Source organism: Macrotis lagotis, chromosome 6 (genome assembly GCF_037893015.1).
Source record: "Macrotis lagotis isolate mMagLag1 chromosome 6, bilby.v1.9.chrom.fasta, whole genome shotgun sequence".
Classification (NCBI taxonomy): Eukaryota; Metazoa; Chordata; class Mammalia; order Peramelemorphia; family Peramelidae; genus Macrotis; species Macrotis lagotis.
This window is the reverse complement of record NC_133663.1, coordinates 40,011,914-40,032,183: the sequence shown is the minus strand read 5'-3', so window position 1 is coordinate 40,032,183 and position 20,270 is coordinate 40,011,914. Positions and strand designations below refer to the sequence as shown.

Below are 20,270 nucleotides of genomic sequence, written 5' to 3'. Positions count from 1 at the left end.
CTGTAAATAAGAAACTACAATCAGATGACCAGGGAGTAAATGGTGCTAATATCTGACTTTAACGCAATTTTAATTTCCTTTGAATAAGTTGGAATTAGTCGACTGTGGAGAGCAGTGGAAAGTGAATTTATCATCAGAGGACCCTGTCTGGGCTTTCAGCAGGGTGGTGCCCCAGTAGATAAGAGGCCTGGTTCCCATCCAGCCTCTGACACTTACTAGCTTGGGGTCTGGGGTAAATTCCTTAATCTCTGTCTCCTTCAGTTTCCTTAACTGTAAAATGAGAATAATAAATGTATTGACCTCCCAGTATTATGGGAGGAACCAAAGAGATACTATTTATAAAACAATGCATACAGTAGGCTCATTACCTTTCTGTGCCTCAGTTCACTCTTCTATAAAATGAGGAGATTCCATTAGTTGTAAGGTGCCTAAAACTCTTACAAGGAAAGCTCCTTAGCTCCTTAGCTGGGGCCACGCCCTCTGAGGAGCATGAGCCCCTGCCTACCAGGTCTGGGTACTTGTCACTTTGCTGCCCTCCTATCACTCCTTCCTGTCCTGCCCTACCTCTGATGAGCTTATCATATAAAACTGAGCCCTACAGCTGTCTTTGAACCTTACCTCTCAAATTCTCTTGTCTTTGTGCATTCTTGGGCTCCTTTACTAATCACAATTAAGAAATCTTGAGTCAAGACGAAGGGCACACGCTCTCGTTTATAGCCAAATTTCTTCTTCTTGTGATCTAGAAAGTGTCCAAAGTCTATATGAAATAGCTAAAAGAAAAAGGAGAAATCATATTATATTTTTGATCTATGCAAATATTCAACATATTCAATTTGTGAAAAATCTAAGTGTCAAAAGATTCTTTTAAAAAGAAAGCTCATTACTTGTCCATCATCTTTCACCATGATATTGCTATTGTGACGATCCCCAATTCCCAGGATGAAGGTAGCCACACAGTAGCCAGCACACGAACGTGTAAACAAGTCAATGGCAGCATCGTATCTAGGAGAACAAACCAAACAGTTCTTTAGTAGCAAGGCAGACTTTACTATTCAATCAGGAGAAACAGCAACACCTTCCATTGATCCTAGCTGTAGGAAACATCTGACCTTCCCAAGACCTTTGCTTTTTGGCTTGCTTTTTTCAAGCAATTTTGAGATTCTGATAAGGATGATTCAGAGGTTCAAGGAAAGTTTCTAGAAGTCATCTAGCAAGATAAGATAGACAAAGCTTAGAATACATTGATGTTCAAATCACCAGAACTCAAACTGCTTCTTTAAACAAACTTGTCCATCTCAAAAAAAGTGAAGAAAGTAAGTAAATATACCAAAAGAGTATGTTTTGATAAGCAAAAATATCTTTAGGCACAAAGGTCTGATGATTCCACTTGAATTGTAGCCCTTTGGGTTCTTTAGATTCATCAACATCTATCTGCTGTAAGTAGACTGCATCTTCCTTGTTAACTGAGTTTTAAGGAACCCTATTTAAAGTCAATCTACTAACAAATTTAGACTAAACAGAATAAATATATAATACCTCTACAATTTAAAAAAAACACACAAAAGGGGCAGCAAAGTGGCACAGTGAATAGAGCACCAGCCCTGGAGTCAGGAGGTCCCCAGTTCAAATCCAGCCTCAGATGCTTATTCTAATTACCTAGCTGTGTGACCTTGGGCAAATCACTTAATCCCACTGCCTTGCCAAAAAAACCCTAAAAAAATAAATAAAAAATGAATGTTAAAAAATACTTTAAAAAATACACAAAAACTTTGATTCTTTTAACCTTTATAGAGTGTAAAGATTTGATTGAGCATACACCTAAGTCATTTCATTTCTTTCTTTTACAACCAAGGTATCAAATGACCTTTAGCCTAATCCCCAAGGAAATAACACACAGACCTATCAAAAATCAAATAATAAAGGACTAGATAACATGGAAAATAAATCAACTCACATTTCTCCTTTATTCTTGTCTTTGAGCCACTGATGTAATGTATGGCTGTTGAATTGCAAGGCTCCTTTCAGTCCACCTTTACACTGAATCTGCATGATGGTGTGAGAATTTCTGACCACCTCAATGAGGCCAACACAGTCTCCAATGGACAGACAACCATAAGGTAGCATCCTGTAAGAAACCACTAACTAATTAACTGGAAAAATTAAAAAAAACCCAAACCACCTTGCAATATAATATATGAATATTGTATTTATATAGCATTTGAAAGCTAATAAACCCATTTCTCCCTTCAAGTACAAACAGGGGCTTTCCAGTTACTGAAGATTAAGCTTTGGAGTATGGGGCTGCCTGGGCCAGGATCACAAGGCAAAGGGCAGCTAGGTGGCACAGTGGATAAAGCACCAGCCCTGGAGTCAGGAGTACCTGGGTTCAAATCCAGTCTCAGACACGTAATAATTACCTAGCTGTGTGGCCTTGGGCAAGCCACTTAACCCCATTTGCCTTGCAAAAAAAATTAATAAATAAAATTATGAAAATGTTTAGGGGCAGCTAAGTGGTGCAATGGATAGAGTAATGGGCCAGGAATCAGGAACACTCAGGATCACAAGGCAGGTAAACTAGGGTTCAAATGCTTGTCGTTTTACTTTATCACTTACTCCTGCCTTAATTCTCTGGGCACTGCAAAAAACTTCATTTAAATTGATTTTTGGGTTAAGCATAGTGGGCAATATCCCCAAGAATATCACTTCTCAAATTCATAGAACACCCACTTCCTTCCCTCCCTCATAAGAAAGTCAACTGAAACAATAACACCAAACAATAACAAAACAACAAATAATATCTCTGAGGTTCCACCTGACACCGATTGGACTGACAAAGAGCTGTAAATGGTATGCTACTGTACTACAAGAAATAAGGAAGGGGATATTTTCAGAGAAACCTCGGAAGACGAGCATGAACTGATCTGGAGGTAAGTGAGAAGAACTAGGAGAACCCAACAATAACATTGCAAAAAACAAAGAGACTTTGAAAAATCTTTAAAAAATCACGGACAGCGAGGTGGATAGAGTACTGGCCCTGCAAATAGGAGGACCTGAGTTCAGATCTGGCCTCAGACACCTTAGCTTGGGCAAGTCACTTAACCCTACTGCCTTGAAGAAATCAAAAGAAACAAAAATAGTATTGGATCAATGCTAACTGTGATTCACAGAAGATGCACCCCACATCCTGACAGTGTGGTGATGGATTCAGGGTGAAGACTTGGAAAAAAAAGAATTTTAATTTGTTTTACTTGACTGCACATTTGTTGATAAGGATTTTGGTTTATTTTTTCTTATTTTTCTTTTGTTGTTAATGTTGGTTCTTTGTTCACCAGTTTCACTTTCTTCTCTGGAGCCATCTCAGTTCAGTGGTCCAGATATGGATCAGAATTACTGGGGATAGCCCTGGATGCAGTGGGAAATATTGCATTTTTAAAGTCAGGTCTTTCTCAGGTCACAGTTTGACTGAAGCAATGCCTATTCAATCATAAAAGTTAGATAAAAGAGAGATTAGGTAAAGAGACCAGGAGTGACCACTTTCAAAAAATAAGGAAAAAAAAATTGTTGGGATGCTAGCGATTAAGGCAGGTAAGAATGAAAAGAAGCAAGAAGGATCTTTTTTTTTTTTGCATAGTCCAAAAAAATAAAAATCAATCTGGGAGGGGAAGACCCTCAGAGTTTCTGGCCAAAAGAGAGACAACTGCTGTTTCAATTCACTCTGAACTGATCAGGAACCAAACGATGGCCAGGATGACTTAGCCTGAGACCCACTGTTGACCAATCAAGGAGAGTCAAGAGTGTGGTGAGGTCTGTTGATGTTTTTCCTTCATTCTAGAAGACCATGACATCAAGAAGGCAATGCCATGACATGTAAGTAAGTGAGTCTGCTTTAAGTGAGAGGGTGCTGTGTAAAGTCACCAGCTTTATTTTGTCATCCAGAGTCATCTGGGTGCAATGGCCAGATATGGATTAGGATGATTGGGGATGAGTTCACATTTGACCTCAGACATTTATTAGCTATGTGGCACTGGGTAAGTCACTTAATCCTGTTTGCCCTAGTTTTTCTATTGAAGATGGGAAAAAAATATTTTTTCTAACTGAGAAATATTTTTAATAAAATATATTGCTGTGATTAAAAAACAAAATATGATTTGGTAGTGCATCTGCTGGTGCTGGGTTCCTCTGCACCTCAAATACACAGATTTTGCTGTTGTCAAACAAGCTTTGGAAGCCTCCCTGGGTCACTGAGGCTATTCTAAACTTGTGCTCTCTAAACAGCCTTTGGGAAACCAACTCACTTCTCAGACTATGAAGAGGTGTAGGCAGGACATTAGTGAATGAAAAGTGAAAATGAAAGGTGAGTCATCTAAAGAGGAGAGGTTTTCCTCTAATTACCTTTCCCTCCAAATCCACTTTAACTCTTTCTATCCTCCTCCAGATGGCTGGATTGATAGAAGGGGGTGCTTAGAAGAAAAACTGTGCCAGAAGGTTACATGTGTCAGGGAAACTGTCAGCATTTGGTGACAAAATTTTGCTGCAAGAATGTCCTATCATTCCAGTTTATAGTTGTTTAAAAAGTATATTGAAGATTATGAACTCTCTCCCTCTGCTTTAAACTTCTATTACTTTTACAACAATGATTGAAAGTTAGTATTCAAACATATGTCTGTTGTCTCCTTTTGCATGCCTTGCTAACCCTGCCGGAGCTCCAGAAACAACTGAACTAATTCTGACAGTCTGATTGCTTGTTGTAAATGTCATTCTCTAGTTCTATGCAAATGAAGGAAAAAAGGAATAAAGGATCGACTGCCCAACCATTGTAGATTAGATGACTATGCCGGATATTGCTTAAAAGTTTGTGTGTGTGTGTGTGTGTGTGTGTGTGTGTGTGTGTGTGTGTGTGTGTGTACACTGCAATCCTCAGTACTGGGAAAGTAACTGATTAATCATGACTAAGTGGCTTTATCAGGATAATCCAATTTTCTGTACATAAGAAAAACTATACATTCTTTATTATATTAGTTCTATTACTCACCGAAGATCGAGACCCTGATTTTGCCAGATATTTTCCATAATCCGAATGATCTGAAGGGTTAGCATATCCTGCCGTAAGTCTGAAACAGTCAAATATAACCTAATTTCACAACAGCACATAGAAATCTGGGTACCATGTGATCCCAACAAATTCAAAAGAGGCTATATTTTTGACATAAATAGCTGTCTTCATTCAGAAATATTTCTCATAACAGTAAGCAATCATGTTATAATTTTCAAAGTACAACAAATGCGAAAGGCAGTGTGGTATGGCAGATATCCAGTTGACCCTAAAATAGGCACATGAGGGTTTGAGTCTATGCTGTGTAACCTCCCAGCATTCCAGGAAACTAAGACTTTAGGTTACAGAAAAACGGCCATTCTACATTAAGGGAAGGAGTTTCTACTTTAAAAGTTTTCCATACTGCTAAAATTATAGATCTAGACCAAAAACTAAAGAAAAAGAAATGAAAACCATCACATATTCAAGGCTAGTCATTATATGATTCATAAAGTGCTTTTAAAAAACCTTTGATTTTCTATTGCCTGCTCTTCTCCATTTTACTATCAAACTGCTAAGAAAAGGTTGTCTATATTTCTGAATCTATTTTCATACCATCCACTTAACCTTCAACTGATGATATATGGCTAACATTTGATAGGATTAAGTGATTATAATTCCAGAACTGGAAGAGACCTCAGAGTCAATCTAGTCTATCCCCACCCCCTTCACTTTACAGATGAGGAAATTGAGGCCCAAGGAGGTAAAGGACCTTGTCCAATGTCCCACAGGAGGATAGAACCCCAGATTTTTTGATTGACAGTAATAATTTTTGCCTTGTAACAACACATTTCCCCCCACCCCACTATTGTGAGAAACTCTTTCTCATCCAGGTTCCTTGCCAATGTACACCATATGACTATTTTACCTTTCCAAACATTCAGGATCAGAAAATTCCAAAAGTGGAAGGGACCTAGGGGCTATTCTGCAGTTGACAAATGCTCATGCTGCCTTTGCTTGAAGACTTCCAATGAGGAGGAACCCACTGCCCAGTTGGGTGAGCCCATTCCATCCCCCCCACCTTGTTTTTTTTGGGAGGCAATTAGCGTTAGTTAAGTGACTTGCCCAGGATAACAGCTAGTAAATATCTGAGGTCAAATTTGAACACAGGTCCTCCCAATTCCAGGGCTGATAATCTATCCACTGTGCCATCTAGCTGCCTTGGCCCACTTCTAATTAGACAGTTTTTCATGACATTAGGCTTAAATTGGTTTCTTTGTAACTTCCACCAATCCCTTACCCTCACTCAGTTTTTACCTGACAGCCCTAACTACCTGAAGACGTCTATAATGCACCCCTGGTTGGTTTGTCTTCAGGTGAAATGTGCCTAGTTCCTTTAACCATTCTCACATGTCATAGATCCAAAGTCGAGGCCTTCATCATCCTGGATGCTCTTTTCTGGACACTCTCTTAGATACTCAATACCCCAAATTTTTAACTGTGGTACCTAGAACCAGATGAGGTCGGACAAGAGCAGATAGAATATAGGGTATGATTACTTCCCTAACTTTGGGACTCATTTTGGGCTTCCAGTTCACTAAAACCCCCCATGTCTTTTTCATAATGATTCCTATCCATTTCTATGCCTTTCCCCCCAATTGTGAAGTTAATTTATTTTTGTATCAGGTGAAAGATTTTAATGACCCCCAATGATGTAACTTATTTGATTCTGTCCAATGCTCTAACCTGTCCAAATGCTTTAGATACTGCTTCTGTCATTTAATAATGTATTAGGTAACCCTCCCAGTTTTGTGTCAACCAAATATGCAAACTGAAGTTTATTTAACTTAAATTTCTGAGGAAATTCTAGATTGCATCATTAAAGAGAAAGTAACTATCTAGAAAGAGAAACTGATTGCAAAGAGTCAGTTTGGCTTAGTCAAGAACTGATCAAGCAAGCCAAATTTCATTTCCTTTTTTGGTAGGATTACTAAGCTAGCAGAGAAGGGGAATGCTGAGAGTGTGGTTTATTTAGATTTTAGAAAAGCTCTGAATACAATAACACACTATTCTTATGAAGATGTAAAATTGTGGGGAGACAACAATACAGTCAAACATACAGATTCAGAATGTACTGGATGTCTGAACTAAAGAGCCCCTGGTAATGATTCAGTGCCACCAATAGATCTCTAACAGTGTACTCCTTTATAATCTCAGTCTAGGCATCATCATTTGGTTGGAGTGCTCTCCCTCCTGGTTTCTCTGATTTTCTTCAAGTATCAGTTAAAATCCCACTTCCTACAGGAAGACTTCCTCTATTTATCCTTCCAATTTATCTTGCATAAAACTTATTGTGCCTAGATATGTGCATGTTTTTCCTCCTATATTGGCCTATGAGTTCCTTAAAGAAGGATCTTTTTTAGACCTTTTTCTATATCCCCAGTGCCTAGACCAGAGTCTAAGTAGGGGGCTAAAGGAATGTTTATTGACTGACTAAAACACAGGTCCTTTCAAATCTAACTTGGCCCCTACCACTGATTTCTTAGGAGTTTCCCTTACCCTACATTCAGGTCAGACTGAATTTTTTGACGCTGATGTTCTTCACTGAACATTCCATCTCCCTCCTTTGTTGTTTTCACAAGTTGTCCCCATGACAGAATGTTCTCCCTCCTCCTCTCTGTGTTGTGGAATCCCTAGTGTCCTTCCAAGACTCAATTCAAGGACTGAAAAATTCCTGACTCCCCCAAATGTTAGTACTTCCCCTTCCCTCCCAAATTAATTTGTATTTACTCTGTTCCCAGTTTGTATGTACTTCCCTCAGCCTCCAGTGCAGCATATTACAGGGAGGCTCTTAGTAAGTGCTCACTGATATAGATTTCTCCCTCTTCCCCTTCCCTCTCCCCAACCTAGGATACCAAGGAATCTTGATATGTTATACATATTTCCATATTAGTCACATCGTGAAAGAAGAATCAGAATAAAAGGAGGAAAACCAAGAGAAGGAAAAACCAAAAAATTAAAAAGGTGAAAATAGTATGCTGTGGTCTGCATTCAGATTTCCTATTTCTTTCTCTGGATGTGGATGGCAATTTCCATCTTTGATCATTGTGTTGCTGAGAAGAGATATGTCCATCGTAGCTGATCACTGTACAATGTTCTCCTGATTCTTCTCATTTGCTCAGCATTAGTTCTAAGCTCTTTTGAAATCTGCTTGCTCATGATTTTTTACAGAACAATGTGTTCCATCACATTCATATAATACAATTTGTTCAGTGATTTCTCAATTGATGGGCATCCCCTCAATGTCCAATTCTTTACTACCACAAAAAGAGCTATTATAAATTATTTTTGTGCATTGGGTCTTTCCTCCTTTTATGATCTCTCTGCTGGCTCAAAAGGCATAGTTCCCAATTTCCCTACAGGATAGATTATTTCACAGTCCTTAATGATTTTCATTTGGGCTTCTCTAATCCCTGTCCCCTGAACTTGTGACCTCTCATACCCGTCATCCTTTCATATCTATTCTCCCCTACCCTGCAATCATCACCTGTTGTTACCCCCTCCTTCAAGATTTGATTCAGAGACTGCCTTTTCCATGGCTCCATCCCTGGCTCCTCAAAGTGAACTTGATCTTTCTTTGTTCAAAATTCTCATCTTCCTTTAACTTTCCTCTGTACCAGTTATTTGTGCTTATTTTCTTTCTTGAATTAGACTGTACATTCATTGAGAGTGACTCTCTCAATGTATAGAGTCACATCTATATTTATATCCTTATCACCTAAAATAGTTGTGGTTAATAAGTGTTTAGTTAAATTTGCATGTTTATATGCATATGTGCTCATATCAGAATGTCAGTCATAATAGAAAAAACTGATCCAATAGTTGTTGCTGTTGCAAAGTTAATCTGTCAAATTTAAATATCATGTTTTTCTTTGCATCTTTTCTCAAGGGCAGGCTATTAGATTAGTAATGGTGTGCTTCTTCATGGATGTACTTTTAGAGTCATTTGAAGCAAAGTTTTATTTACAGTTATCGAAGATCCTTAGATATAAAGACAGTGGTATGCATCAATTTTAAAAGTTTATTAATATTTTCCTTACCATCACCATTTTTAAAGATGATCTCATTGTTCTGAAATAGTAATTCTGACATGATGTCTGGGTTCTCCCAATTCAACCACAGAGGTCTTTTTGCAGAGGACATAATCCGACACTCTTCAAGCCTTTAAAATGATTAAAAACTTATATATAAAATATGGCACCTTCATGTTAGACTAATCTATGAAGTGTGACTTTTAGAAACAATATCTTTAAATTTATAAAAGCATTCTTTTTATGGTTTGTAGATATATTTCTAAAGTACTCTAGGGAAATGAAAATAACTAAACATTAGTTTATTTGCAATTTCCAACTTAAATTTTACCTGAGCCTTGTGACATAGTAATCACATAAAATGAATTTAAAAAAACACCCTGCTGATTCTTCTGACTATTTTTGCTGTTACTAATTTGTTGGGGAAAGAATAATCAAATCATGGCATCAAAAAGCTCACTTAGTCTATCTTTTAAGAAATCTTTATTCCCCTAAAACGTTTTATTTAGTATCTAATGATCACTCATATTTCATTAAGTACTCTAATGGATCCTATGTGTCCATTCATTCAGTTCTCTTCCTCTTGCCCAGACTAGGATGCAGGGGTTAATCATGGGTCAATCCCACTCTGACTGGCTCCATATCTTACCTGGGCTGGCTCACCCCTCCTTGGGCAACCTCAGACTGATGCCCAAATTGAGGGCAGATCCTCAATTGCCATCGCCCATTGCAGTTCAGAACTCTTAAGAATCAAGCTCCCTGACAGCTAGGATTACAGAGATGTGTCATCATGTTCAGTTCTGAATGGAGCTTTATATTTCTTCACAAAGCATGGATACAACACCATACCTGAGATTTCCTAGTTGATGAGCAGGGTTAAGGGGAGAGATAAAGCCTTGTAAAGCATCCATGTAATCAGGCCGTCTCATCTGCTCAACCAAGAACTTCATCTGTACCTGATAGATAATCACAATCAAAGTCTGAAAACTACAATGAAAAGTAAAGCAGTTATTCCTCTTTCATAATGGTGAGTCTGAACTGGACCCTGACACTGGATTGTGATGTACCTGGCTGGGCACCAGAAGAAAGCAACCAAAGAAAGGGAGACTGACTGGGGACTGCTCTGTCCTCCTCCTTCATAGGTGTGGGGAGGGGAGAAGGTTGAGGTTATTGCTCCTGGTCTGCTGATGCTTACAACCTTTTGATCTTTCAGATAATACTATTTATCTTTTCCCCTTTAGCAGGCAGAGATAATACTGAGAATTTAAAAAGGCAGAAGACACAGTATGAATTCTACAAGGATCTCTGCTTCAATGGGTTCTGTATTTTAGGAAAGGTCCAGGATATGAAGTAAAAATCACTTATACTACTTCAAATCAGACTTAGGGACTATGCGTATTTAACTTAAAATACTTTTAATGATTGATGCAGGGTTTTTTGATCTAAGTTCAGTTACTTTAGGAAAAAAATTGCTATCTAAATATACTCTTTTGAACACTTTAATAGTATAATTTCTCAAAAAATGAACCACACCTTCCAGCTGTCCCTTAACACAGTGACTTTTTTTACAGGTGGGTCATAAGAAGTAGTACCAACAGAATTACTGGCATCATTCTCAAGGGACTTTAAGCAACCTTTTTAGCTTGCATTCTACAGACTGCTCTAAAATCTATCACAGAAAGAACCCTGAAGTATCCCAAGATAAAGAGAGCTCAGACTGTGCCTGGGGAACAGGAGGATATCTCTGTGTCCATCCCTGACCAGGAAGGCATGGTTTTGCTTCTAGACTTTTGTAGCCACACCTCTAGGGAAGAATCAGCTCTGCCTGATAATCTCTACATCCATCACATCTAGTCAGTCACATTTGCTCAATTCAAAAACTAAAGAACTCTATATAATAAAAATGCCACTGCTTTTAGAGAACATGGAAGATCAAATAAAGGAGAAAGTCGTGAGGGCAGGAAAGATGGAAAGCATAGGCGTTCCCATTTTCATTCTTCACTATTGTAAGAACCAGCTCAGTGAACTTTGTCTCCTAAGTAGGAAGCCAAGGGCCGAGATTATATATAATCATCTTTGTTCCCAATTCATGGTGTGACTCATGTCAGTAACTTCACTTGCTCCCCAGCAAACCTTGTGAAAACTAGCTGATTCTATCTCAGATTCTCAGGAATTGTGCTAAAAAGGATCTGACAACAAAAGACTGGTGGAAGGAAAGAAGCTGGGAGGGAACCTAGAAAGAAAGATGTACCTTTTGTGTCTCATCCTTCTTCTCCTGTTTGAGAATGTCAGTGAGGTTAATCAGCTTCTCCATGGCCTCTACCTGCCGATTCAAATGCTTTAGATACATCCCACATGCTCGGCAGTATGACTCCAAAAGCAAGCCAAATCTCTGGCTGACAGTCTTATTATGCATTTCAGACCTAAAATGACATTTTGAAACTTAGAAAACAGTTCCAAATACCAGAATTTAGTATCATAAGTATGTACTACATAAAAGACTCCATATCTATGAATACTTAAATATTTATTAAGACAACAGGTGGGCTAGGATCTGGGACTCAGCCTGTGAGGAGACCCCTTCTCTCAGTGCAGGCCAGAACCTTGCCTGGAATTATCAGGGGCTATAACTTGAACTTGGGTCTCCCTGGCTTCAAGCCCCGCTCCCGATCCAGCCCTCCAACTGCAACAACCAAATCTTGCACATCACATCTGGAAATGAGGGCCCGCCTAATGAGGATATATCAATTTGAACTGAGATCTTTAACCATCACTTGCAAATGGAGATTTTTATACAATTACTCAATTTTACCCTTAGGCATTTTTTCAATTAATTGCCATCCATTCATTCATTATAGGAGGTGTCAATAATGATCAAAGTTAGAGGAAATCTATTTCTATTTCTATTCATTCATTCATTTATTTATTTTGGGTTTTTTTTTTTTGTAAGGCAAATGGGGTTAAGTGGCTTGCCTAAGGCCACACAGCTAGGTAATTATTAAGTGTCTGAGACCAGATTTGAACCCAAGTACTCCTGACTCCAGGGCCGTCCTTTATCCACTATACCATCTAGCTGCCATAGTTAGGAATTCTAAAAAAGTAGAGGAGGCAAAGAGCTAAATTGAACATTCAGTCATTCATGCAGCCCTCAGTATACCTAGACCTGGCATAAAGGAGGAGAAAGATCTCCAGATAATGAGGGTGGTCCCTGACATCCTAGAATTTACAGATAAGAAGGGTCAAAAGGGTCAGCACAGGTCCAAGTCCAATGACTGTGATGCAGCATAGCAGGAGAATATATGTGAGTAGTACTAAAAGCTATTCAAGGACTAAGAACAATTACAGTTCTCCAGCTTAAGAATATCCCCTATTGCTCTAAACTTATCCAGAATATAGTCAATTTTAATTTAATTTCAATAAAACAATGATAAAACTTGTCAGCTGGATGGGTAGTGATGTATCTCACCAGACAGAGCAATATACTTATACTTGATAAGATACCAATTTCTCAGGGCCCTGACTCCATATCATACAAATTGAGCTCAGATAAAAAAAAAATGAAACTGTTTATTATTGCCTATGCCACACCCAATATAATATTATCTATTAAGTGAGGAAGCAAGGCAGAACAATGGATAGAGTGCTGGACTTAAGAGTCCAGTCTCAGATGCTTCCTAGTTGTGTAACCCTGACAAGTTATTTTACCTTGTCTACCTCAATTGTAAAGTGAGGTCAACAATAACCCAGCCCCTCCCCTCCCAGGGACTTGTAAAAGCCTAGTAGAGGGCCTGGCAACCTCCAGCACTTAACAAAAGCTTGATCCCTTCCTCCTCTCCCCAGTACATTTCAGTTTTTCATCAACAAAATGCTCAGATGACTAAAAAGAAGTGAAAATGACACACAAAAAAACCCCCTTTTGATTAGTTTAATCCTATAGGTTTGTGATGTCTGTTCAGATGTCAACCCAGACACTTTCCCTAAAATCAATTCACCAGGCTCTCCACAATAACTTAAATCTTGGAATGTGCACAATGTAATCTGGACTGAAAGAGCTGCTCAGCAGGCAGCACAGTTCTGCTGAATTAATTTCAAAGAAATAATGAAAGACTCAGAGATAAGCAATATGATTTCATTTTTGTGGGTAATACTGGTGAGGACTATTTGTTATTACCAGAAGGAACTCAGGTGTTGTTGCTAAGAACTAAGCAGTCTCAGATGAGGGATTCTCCACTTGAAGTCTCTGAATCCTTCTAAGGGGTTGTGGATAGATTTAAGGGAGTGTCTGAAGTTAAAAAAAATTCCCATCTTTATATTGACTATCTCGAATGCAATTTAGTATTTCCTTCAATTATTTAGAAACCTTCTTCTGAGAAGAGGCACCCAGGCCTCACCTGACTGCCCAAGAAATCCTTCATACAAAAAAGATACAAGAACTCCTGGATTAGACAGAAATCTTATGGGGAACAATGGCATTTCATCACAATTGCTGATTGAGGTAGGGAATTACAAAGAGAAATTAAGAACAGTTGACTAAAATGTCCATTTTTTTAAAAGTTTTTGCAAGGCAATGGGGTTAAGTGGCTTGCCTAAGGCCACACAGCTAGGTAATAAGTGTCTGAGGTGGGATTTAAACTCAGGTACTCCTGACGCCAAGGCCAGTGCTCTATCCATTGCACCACCTAGCCGCCCCTGTCCTTCATTTTTGAAGAGGATCATGATATCAGGGTGGTGATGCCATGAAATGCATGTGAATTGGATTTGAGGAAGTGCCATACTAGGTCACCAGCCTCACTTTCTCCTCCAGAGTCATCTGGGTCCAGTGGTTGGATATGGATCAGGACAACCAGAGATAGTCCTGGATGTGGGGCAGTCAGGTTTAAATGACTTGCTCAAGACTACATGACTAGTAAGTGGCAAGTGTCTGAGGCCAGATTCAAACTCCCATCCTCCTGAATCCAAGACCTATGCTCTATGTATGTATGGACTGTGGCTGAATTGATTAGACTGGCTCTTAACTAGGAATAACATAACATAACATAACATAACATAACATAACATAACATAACATAACATAACAATATAATATAGTATAATATAGTATAATATAACATAATATAGTAGTAGTAGCAATAATGATAACAATAATAATAACAAAATAATAATAAGGGCTAGTAAAAAGATAGTTGCTTTAGAGTCTTACACTTCCAATCACAAGGTCTTTGGAGAGAAAAATCATCTCTGTACATCTGTTAATCCTGATATCATAAGTGATTAGGAGGTACAACATAATAGGAAAAGAATGAACCACAAATCCACAGGAGATGAAATCCAGAAATAGAGTTGTTCCTAAAACAATATTCTCTGATCTCTATATCCAAATGCATAAAGTATGGGTGACAAATAAAATGAATTAGAGATACTGTTGCAAAAAAGCAATCTGACATCAGACAACACTGACAACTAGGCAGAGTTTCATGCTTGGAACAAAACTTTGGAAGGGCATTCTATAATCAAAAAGAAAAATCTAGATAAAAAAGAACTGATTAAGAAAATATGCTCATGAGGAAAATCTGGAAGTTGAAGGGCCAATGCTGAGAAGAAAACTTGGGAAGGTGTCAATAGGAATGGAGTGGGGAAGCAACATGTCTGTGGGATATACCACAGACCATCTGGATAGAAAGACAAATGAGTTTGGGAAACAAGATCACAAAACTGGCATTGGAAACAGGGAGGCATAGAAGACTTTTCTGTCTTCCAATTTAGAGTCATCTCCAGTCTGTCCTCCACATCATGGTCAATCTTATCTCCCTAAATCACAGGTTTAACCATGCAACACTATTGCTCAAGAATAGTCAGGGTTCCCTACTGCCCCTAAAATAAAACACAAAATCTTCAAAGCTAATTCTTGATCTGACTCCAGCCTACTTTTCCAGATGCCCCCCTGGTCTCCATGAACTCCCTGAACTCATTCCACTTTTTGCCTTCCTTCCTTTGCACAGGCAATCCTTCATGCTCCTTTAGGCCTCATCACCTGTTTTGCTTGAAGTCTCTCCTGATCTCCCAGGAGTTTGGGGCTTTTATCTAATATTTATTTCTCCCTTTTTCTGTTAGTTTGCTCCATTATCCTGAAAGTTCCCTGAAGGCAAGGATTGTCTTCCAACTTTATGCCCCCAGCACCTAACACAGTGCCTTGCAAAAAGCAATATAGCAACTTGATGCTTATTGGGTTTCATAGCTCTTGTACAATGCTCCAGGAATCTGTGTGGGACTCAACAGTTCTATTTAGGATATGCATCAAGTTACGAAGATGAGGGACAGGATTAAGAAAAACCTGGCAAGATGTGCATGAATTGACACTGAGGGGGATGACCAGAATGAGAAAAATCTTATACACACTAACAACAAAGGGTGATGATCCATGGGTCTTACTTGTGCACTCCATCAGTGCAAGAATCAGGAACAATTTTAGGGATCTGTGATGGAGAATACAATCTGTATCTTGAGAAGGAACTGTGGAATTTAAATGATGATCAAAGAACATTATCTAAAAATTTTAAAAGTTGTCTTAAGTATTACATAATTTTGCTAGCTCTAATGTTTTCTTTTTTCCTTTTGAATCTGTTCTCTTGACACATTCAATTTGGATCTTTGTTTATCATGGAAGCAAATGTAAAGCCTGTATCAGATTGCCTTTGGTTGGGGGGAGAAGGGTGGGAGAAAAAAAAATTATGAATTTCAAAACCTTGCAAAAAAAAAAAAAAAAGATTGGTTAGAAACTACCATTGTATGTAATTTGAAAATAAAGTTATCTATATAATTTTTTAAAAAGTTACAGAAGACACATCTGCCTTATCAATAGAGAACACTTAGCTTAGAAGCTCAACAGGGTTGTTAGGATGAGCTAGATTAGGCATCAATCCCCAAAACCCTAGACCAACGAATAGTGTTGGATGTTGGTCCTTCAGCTTCCAGTTCCTCATCTAGAAGTCATGATTGGATGAGGAGTCCTGTGAAAAAGACCTGGGGTGTGCTTGTGAATCACCAAATCAATCTAAATCAATAATGACATGGTAGCCAAAGATCCAAATGTTTATAAGACTTCATGAGGAGGATTCTGCATAGGGTCAAGAACGAGGGGAGCAAACACTTGATTCTACTCTGCTGTTTGGAATGCAACTGCACTTCTAGGTTCATTTATGGAGACCCCATTTTAGGAAGGATGCTAACAAACTAGAGTGAATTCAGAAAAGAGCAATCAGAATGGTGGGAAGCTAGGGGCCATTCCATGGGAGGAGGAGACGAAAAGAGCTGGGATATTTGAAATAGGGAAGAGAGAAGCTTTTTCCTAATTCTTATTAATTCCTTCCTGAGAATCTTAGAATACTTAGCTTCTTTCAGGGTCAGGTCCTCTTCTTTGGGGAGTAATTCCTGTCCCCTGATTGTTAATGTTCTCTTCCTCTTTAAATTATGTTGCATTTATTTATGTTTACATATCCTACCCTCCCAGGAGACTCTAAGCTCCATGAAGGCAGGGGTTGCTTTGTTTTATTCATGTATCCATACTATATCTTTTTTAACTGTATATTTTAAAAAAACTATTTATTTTTGAATTTTACAATTTTTCCCCTAAAAGGCAGTCTGATAGTCTTTTACATTGTTTTCATGCTATACTATCCATAATATCTTGAACAGCCGGAGGGAGGGGTGGATAGGAAGGGGAAATGGCTCTCCATATGTAAACTCCTTTTGTCCATGGACACTGGCAACTCATCTATAACATCTTGTCTTAAGAGAGTTGCCCAGGGCAGTAAGGCTGTAAATCACTTGCCCAAGTCAACTAGCTAGGACATGCTAGAGGCAAAAATTAAAGCCAGATCTTCTTTAACAGCAGATTGGCACTTCTCTACTCAGTAAACTAAGGTCTCAGGGGCAGCTAGGTGGTGCTGTGAATAGAGCACCAGCATTGGAGTCAAGAGGACCTGAGTTCAAATCCAGCCTCAGACACTTAATAATTATCTAGCTGTGTGACTTTGGGCAAGTCACTTAACCCCACTGCCTTACATAAACATAAAATAAATAAAGGAAAATATAGTCTCTTGCATGTCATAAGAGCTAAGTAAATGTTTATTAAATGGCTGAAAATGATAGATGTTTTTCACAAATTTGAAGAGATGTAAGAGAGAAGAGTATACCAGGCTCCAGAAGGCAAAAGTAAGACCCATGGATCAAAGAAACAAAGGGGAAGATTTTGGTTCCTTGTCATCTATCTACCTGAGTTGCCCCAGAGTCTTAGAACACACTCCCTCCCCGAATGTTCACTGGAATTGTATGAAGTATATTTTTGGCCAGATGGCCTTGGAAATCCCTTTGGTGCTTTCTGAATCATCACCAGAAACCCCCTTCTGCTCCACCCCAGAAACCTGAAAGGTCAGTTCACTGATTCTAAGCTCAAAGGGAGGAGAAAATCATCAGTGATGCTACCAACAATATATATATAATCTGTATAGGTGAATGGGGCAGCAAGAATTTAACTTACTTTAAATGCCAAAAGAAAAAGTGTCCTATCCTTTGATTTGTTAGTGCTTTCTTGAGCAAAAATCTCACAAGCAAGTTATCCAAATACTGTTCATACTTCAGAACCTAAAGAACAAAAAACAATTAGAATTAGAGAAAATTTTGTAGATGGTTAAAATTTTGAAGAAAAATGTTTAAAATGAGAGCTGTTATTATTCTTTTAGTACAATGGATTAGGATTTTTACATTTTAGAAATAAAGAGATTAATCACATTAAATGGCTTTTGGTTTTATATATTTCATTTAACTTAGGAGAAAACTTTTACTATAAACATAAAATCAAGGTATGTTTTATGAATTAAATCTTAATTGATAATATACATGAGCATACCTGAACTAGTTGAATTAAGTACTGAGAAAGTTTGTCATCAGTTAAATATTTGTCTAAGCATCGAACAGCAAAAGCTCGAACCATAGGATCTGGATAATTACAGTCCAAAAGTTCCATGGCCTGTTCTGGTTTGATTGGGGGCCAATCTTTTACCAAGCAATACATCTGTATGTGAAAAGATACACATGTGTATATATATATATATATATATATACATATATATATTTATTTATATATATATATATATATCTTACAAATACAAAGTCAAGAATAAAGTTTATGCAAATGTGTTGGTTTCCAGGTTTTGAAAGTAATTAAGGCAAAAATACTACAAATATATAATTTAAACTTTTCTATTCTTTCTATGTATGTTGCTTAGAGAAAATCCGTCAGTTGATACATGCTCATTTCATTTTTCCAATAATGGTGAGTGTATATACATTTACCTGGGCTACTTCATCTCTAGAATTCCATTTAACAGACAGAAGAAGTTTAGGTAGAATTTCTGGTATATTGACACAATAATGCCTGTATAAAAAAAACCAAATAAGCCACTTAAACACACACATTTATCTTGTTTGAACATTGTTCAAGGGTTTTCATTGTCTAATTTTCAAAACTTCACAAATATTGTAAATTTTAAATAAGTAGATAGAAGACCCAGAAGATAAAGTATTGGACTTGAAGTGAGGAAGACCTGAGTTCAAATCACACCTCACACACTAAGTGGCTGTGTGATCCTGGGCAAGTCCACTGATTTTCTGAGTTATCTTAACTGTAAAATGGTGATGTTAACAGTAGCCCCTACTTTCCAGGGTTGTTGTGAGCAAATAAGAATACATATATCAAGCACTTTGCAAACCTTAAAGCACTGTATAAATGCCAGCTATTGTAAGAAAAAAGAAGATGATGACAAAAACAAAGGTCTATATACAAAAATGTGCTTGTAGTCATTTGTAGTAAATTGTGTAGAAGCAAAGAATTGGAAACAGATAAGCATTGCTTGGTAATGGTGATGTCAGCTATGGTCTGTGATTGGAATGGAATCTTATTTACTGTAAGAAAAGATGAATATGCTGAATACAGACCATTAGGAGGTAACTTGAAGTAGGAAAACCACAAATACAACAACACTGATAAAAATGACTTGAAAAAAGCAAAACCAAATATTGTGAAGTTATCATGACTAATTGTTATATTCCCCCTCCCTCATGCTTCTTTGCAGAGTTGGGGTCTATGGGTATGGAACACTGCATACATATCAGATTTTTTGATCTGTATATTAATTTTGCTGAACTGCTTTCTCCTCCTCTTTTTTATTGTTATAAGGAGGCCTTTCTAGAAAGGCTAGAGGAGGGAATAATATACTAGGAAATGTAGTTAATATGTAAAAGAAGATATTAATAAAATTTATTTTAAGAAGAGATAAAGAGCCTGGAAGGCTGGCTCTGTACCCATTATACCATGCTATCTATTCTGATAGGAAAGAATGATTAAAAAAGCTTTCTCAAGGTATCCATCTGTCTTAAATTTATTTGTTCATTTATGCAACATACAATAGATTACTGTATGCTGGTCGTTTCACTGAAACCACAGGGCAACATTTCCAAAATCTTTAGTCTTGTAGAAATGTCAGATAATACCTTTAATTTCAAATATACCAATTTGCACCATTCAAATTGTATTAGCTAATTTTTTTTCATCATAGAAACTAGACTTAAGCATAACTCCTAACAAAGTAAGGAAAGAGATCTAAATTGAAAAATGAAAATATCATCAGCAATGATCAGTTCTCCATCATTAACTTAAAGGAATAAAGCCCAAGGGGAGAGAATACTAGAAGCCACAGCTGGGGCCCAATTTCTGTTAGTCACTAATTTCAGTTTCTTCACCCAATAAACTTTTATTAGAGTTGCTAATAATTAGTCAAACTAACTAATTTAAAATTCTTCTCAAAATAAAATAAAGATCCCAGGATAGGCAGTGTAAGGAACACAAGAAATAAGGATAATTCTTGAATGTTCTAAATGGAGTTGGAACTATTACTTGGAATGGGGTAGGAAGAAAGTAACAGGTCAAAGAAGACCTCCTCTCTCCCGACTACTTTACAAGGTGAAATCCATTTACTGATGGAGACAGGGACAGAATCTGTCTCTTAGTTCGGGGCTGTGAGGAGCAAAGTAAAACCAGGTTGTGTAAAGGATGTGTAAGTCATCAAGTGTTCCATAAACGCTAACTGTAG

The 20,270-nt window shown here is 37.7% G+C and overlaps 1 protein-coding gene across 6 annotated transcripts in view; it reads right to left on the bottom strand.

Moving 5' to 3' along the window:
• The window catches only part of PIK3CA (phosphatidylinositol-4,5-bisphosphate 3-kinase catalytic subunit alpha), a 94,760-nt gene that overhangs the window by 9,270 nt on the left and 65,220 nt on the right, over positions 1–20,270 (bottom strand). For 5 of the 6 annotated variants that reach the window (XM_074190972.1, XM_074190971.1, XM_074190969.1 and 2 more), the window contains 10 exons: positions 18,475–18,556; positions 18,029–18,193; positions 17,660–17,763; positions 11,375–11,546; positions 9,973–10,079; positions 9,133–9,254; positions 5,033–5,111; positions 1,955–2,125; positions 885–1,002; positions 619–770 (listed from right to left, as the gene is read on the bottom strand). In XM_074190972.1, coding sequence (XP_074047073.1) covers positions 619–770; positions 885–1,002; positions 1,955–2,125; positions 5,033–5,111; positions 9,133–9,254; positions 9,973–10,079; positions 11,375–11,546; positions 17,660–17,763; positions 18,029–18,193; positions 18,475–18,556 — 1,272 coding nt within the window. The remainder of the gene's footprint in view (positions 1–618; positions 771–884; positions 1,003–1,954; positions 2,126–5,032; positions 5,112–9,132; positions 9,255–9,972; positions 10,080–11,374; positions 11,547–17,659; positions 17,764–18,028; positions 18,194–18,474; positions 18,557–20,270) is intronic. The other variant, XM_074190974.1, reaches the window with a different exon arrangement.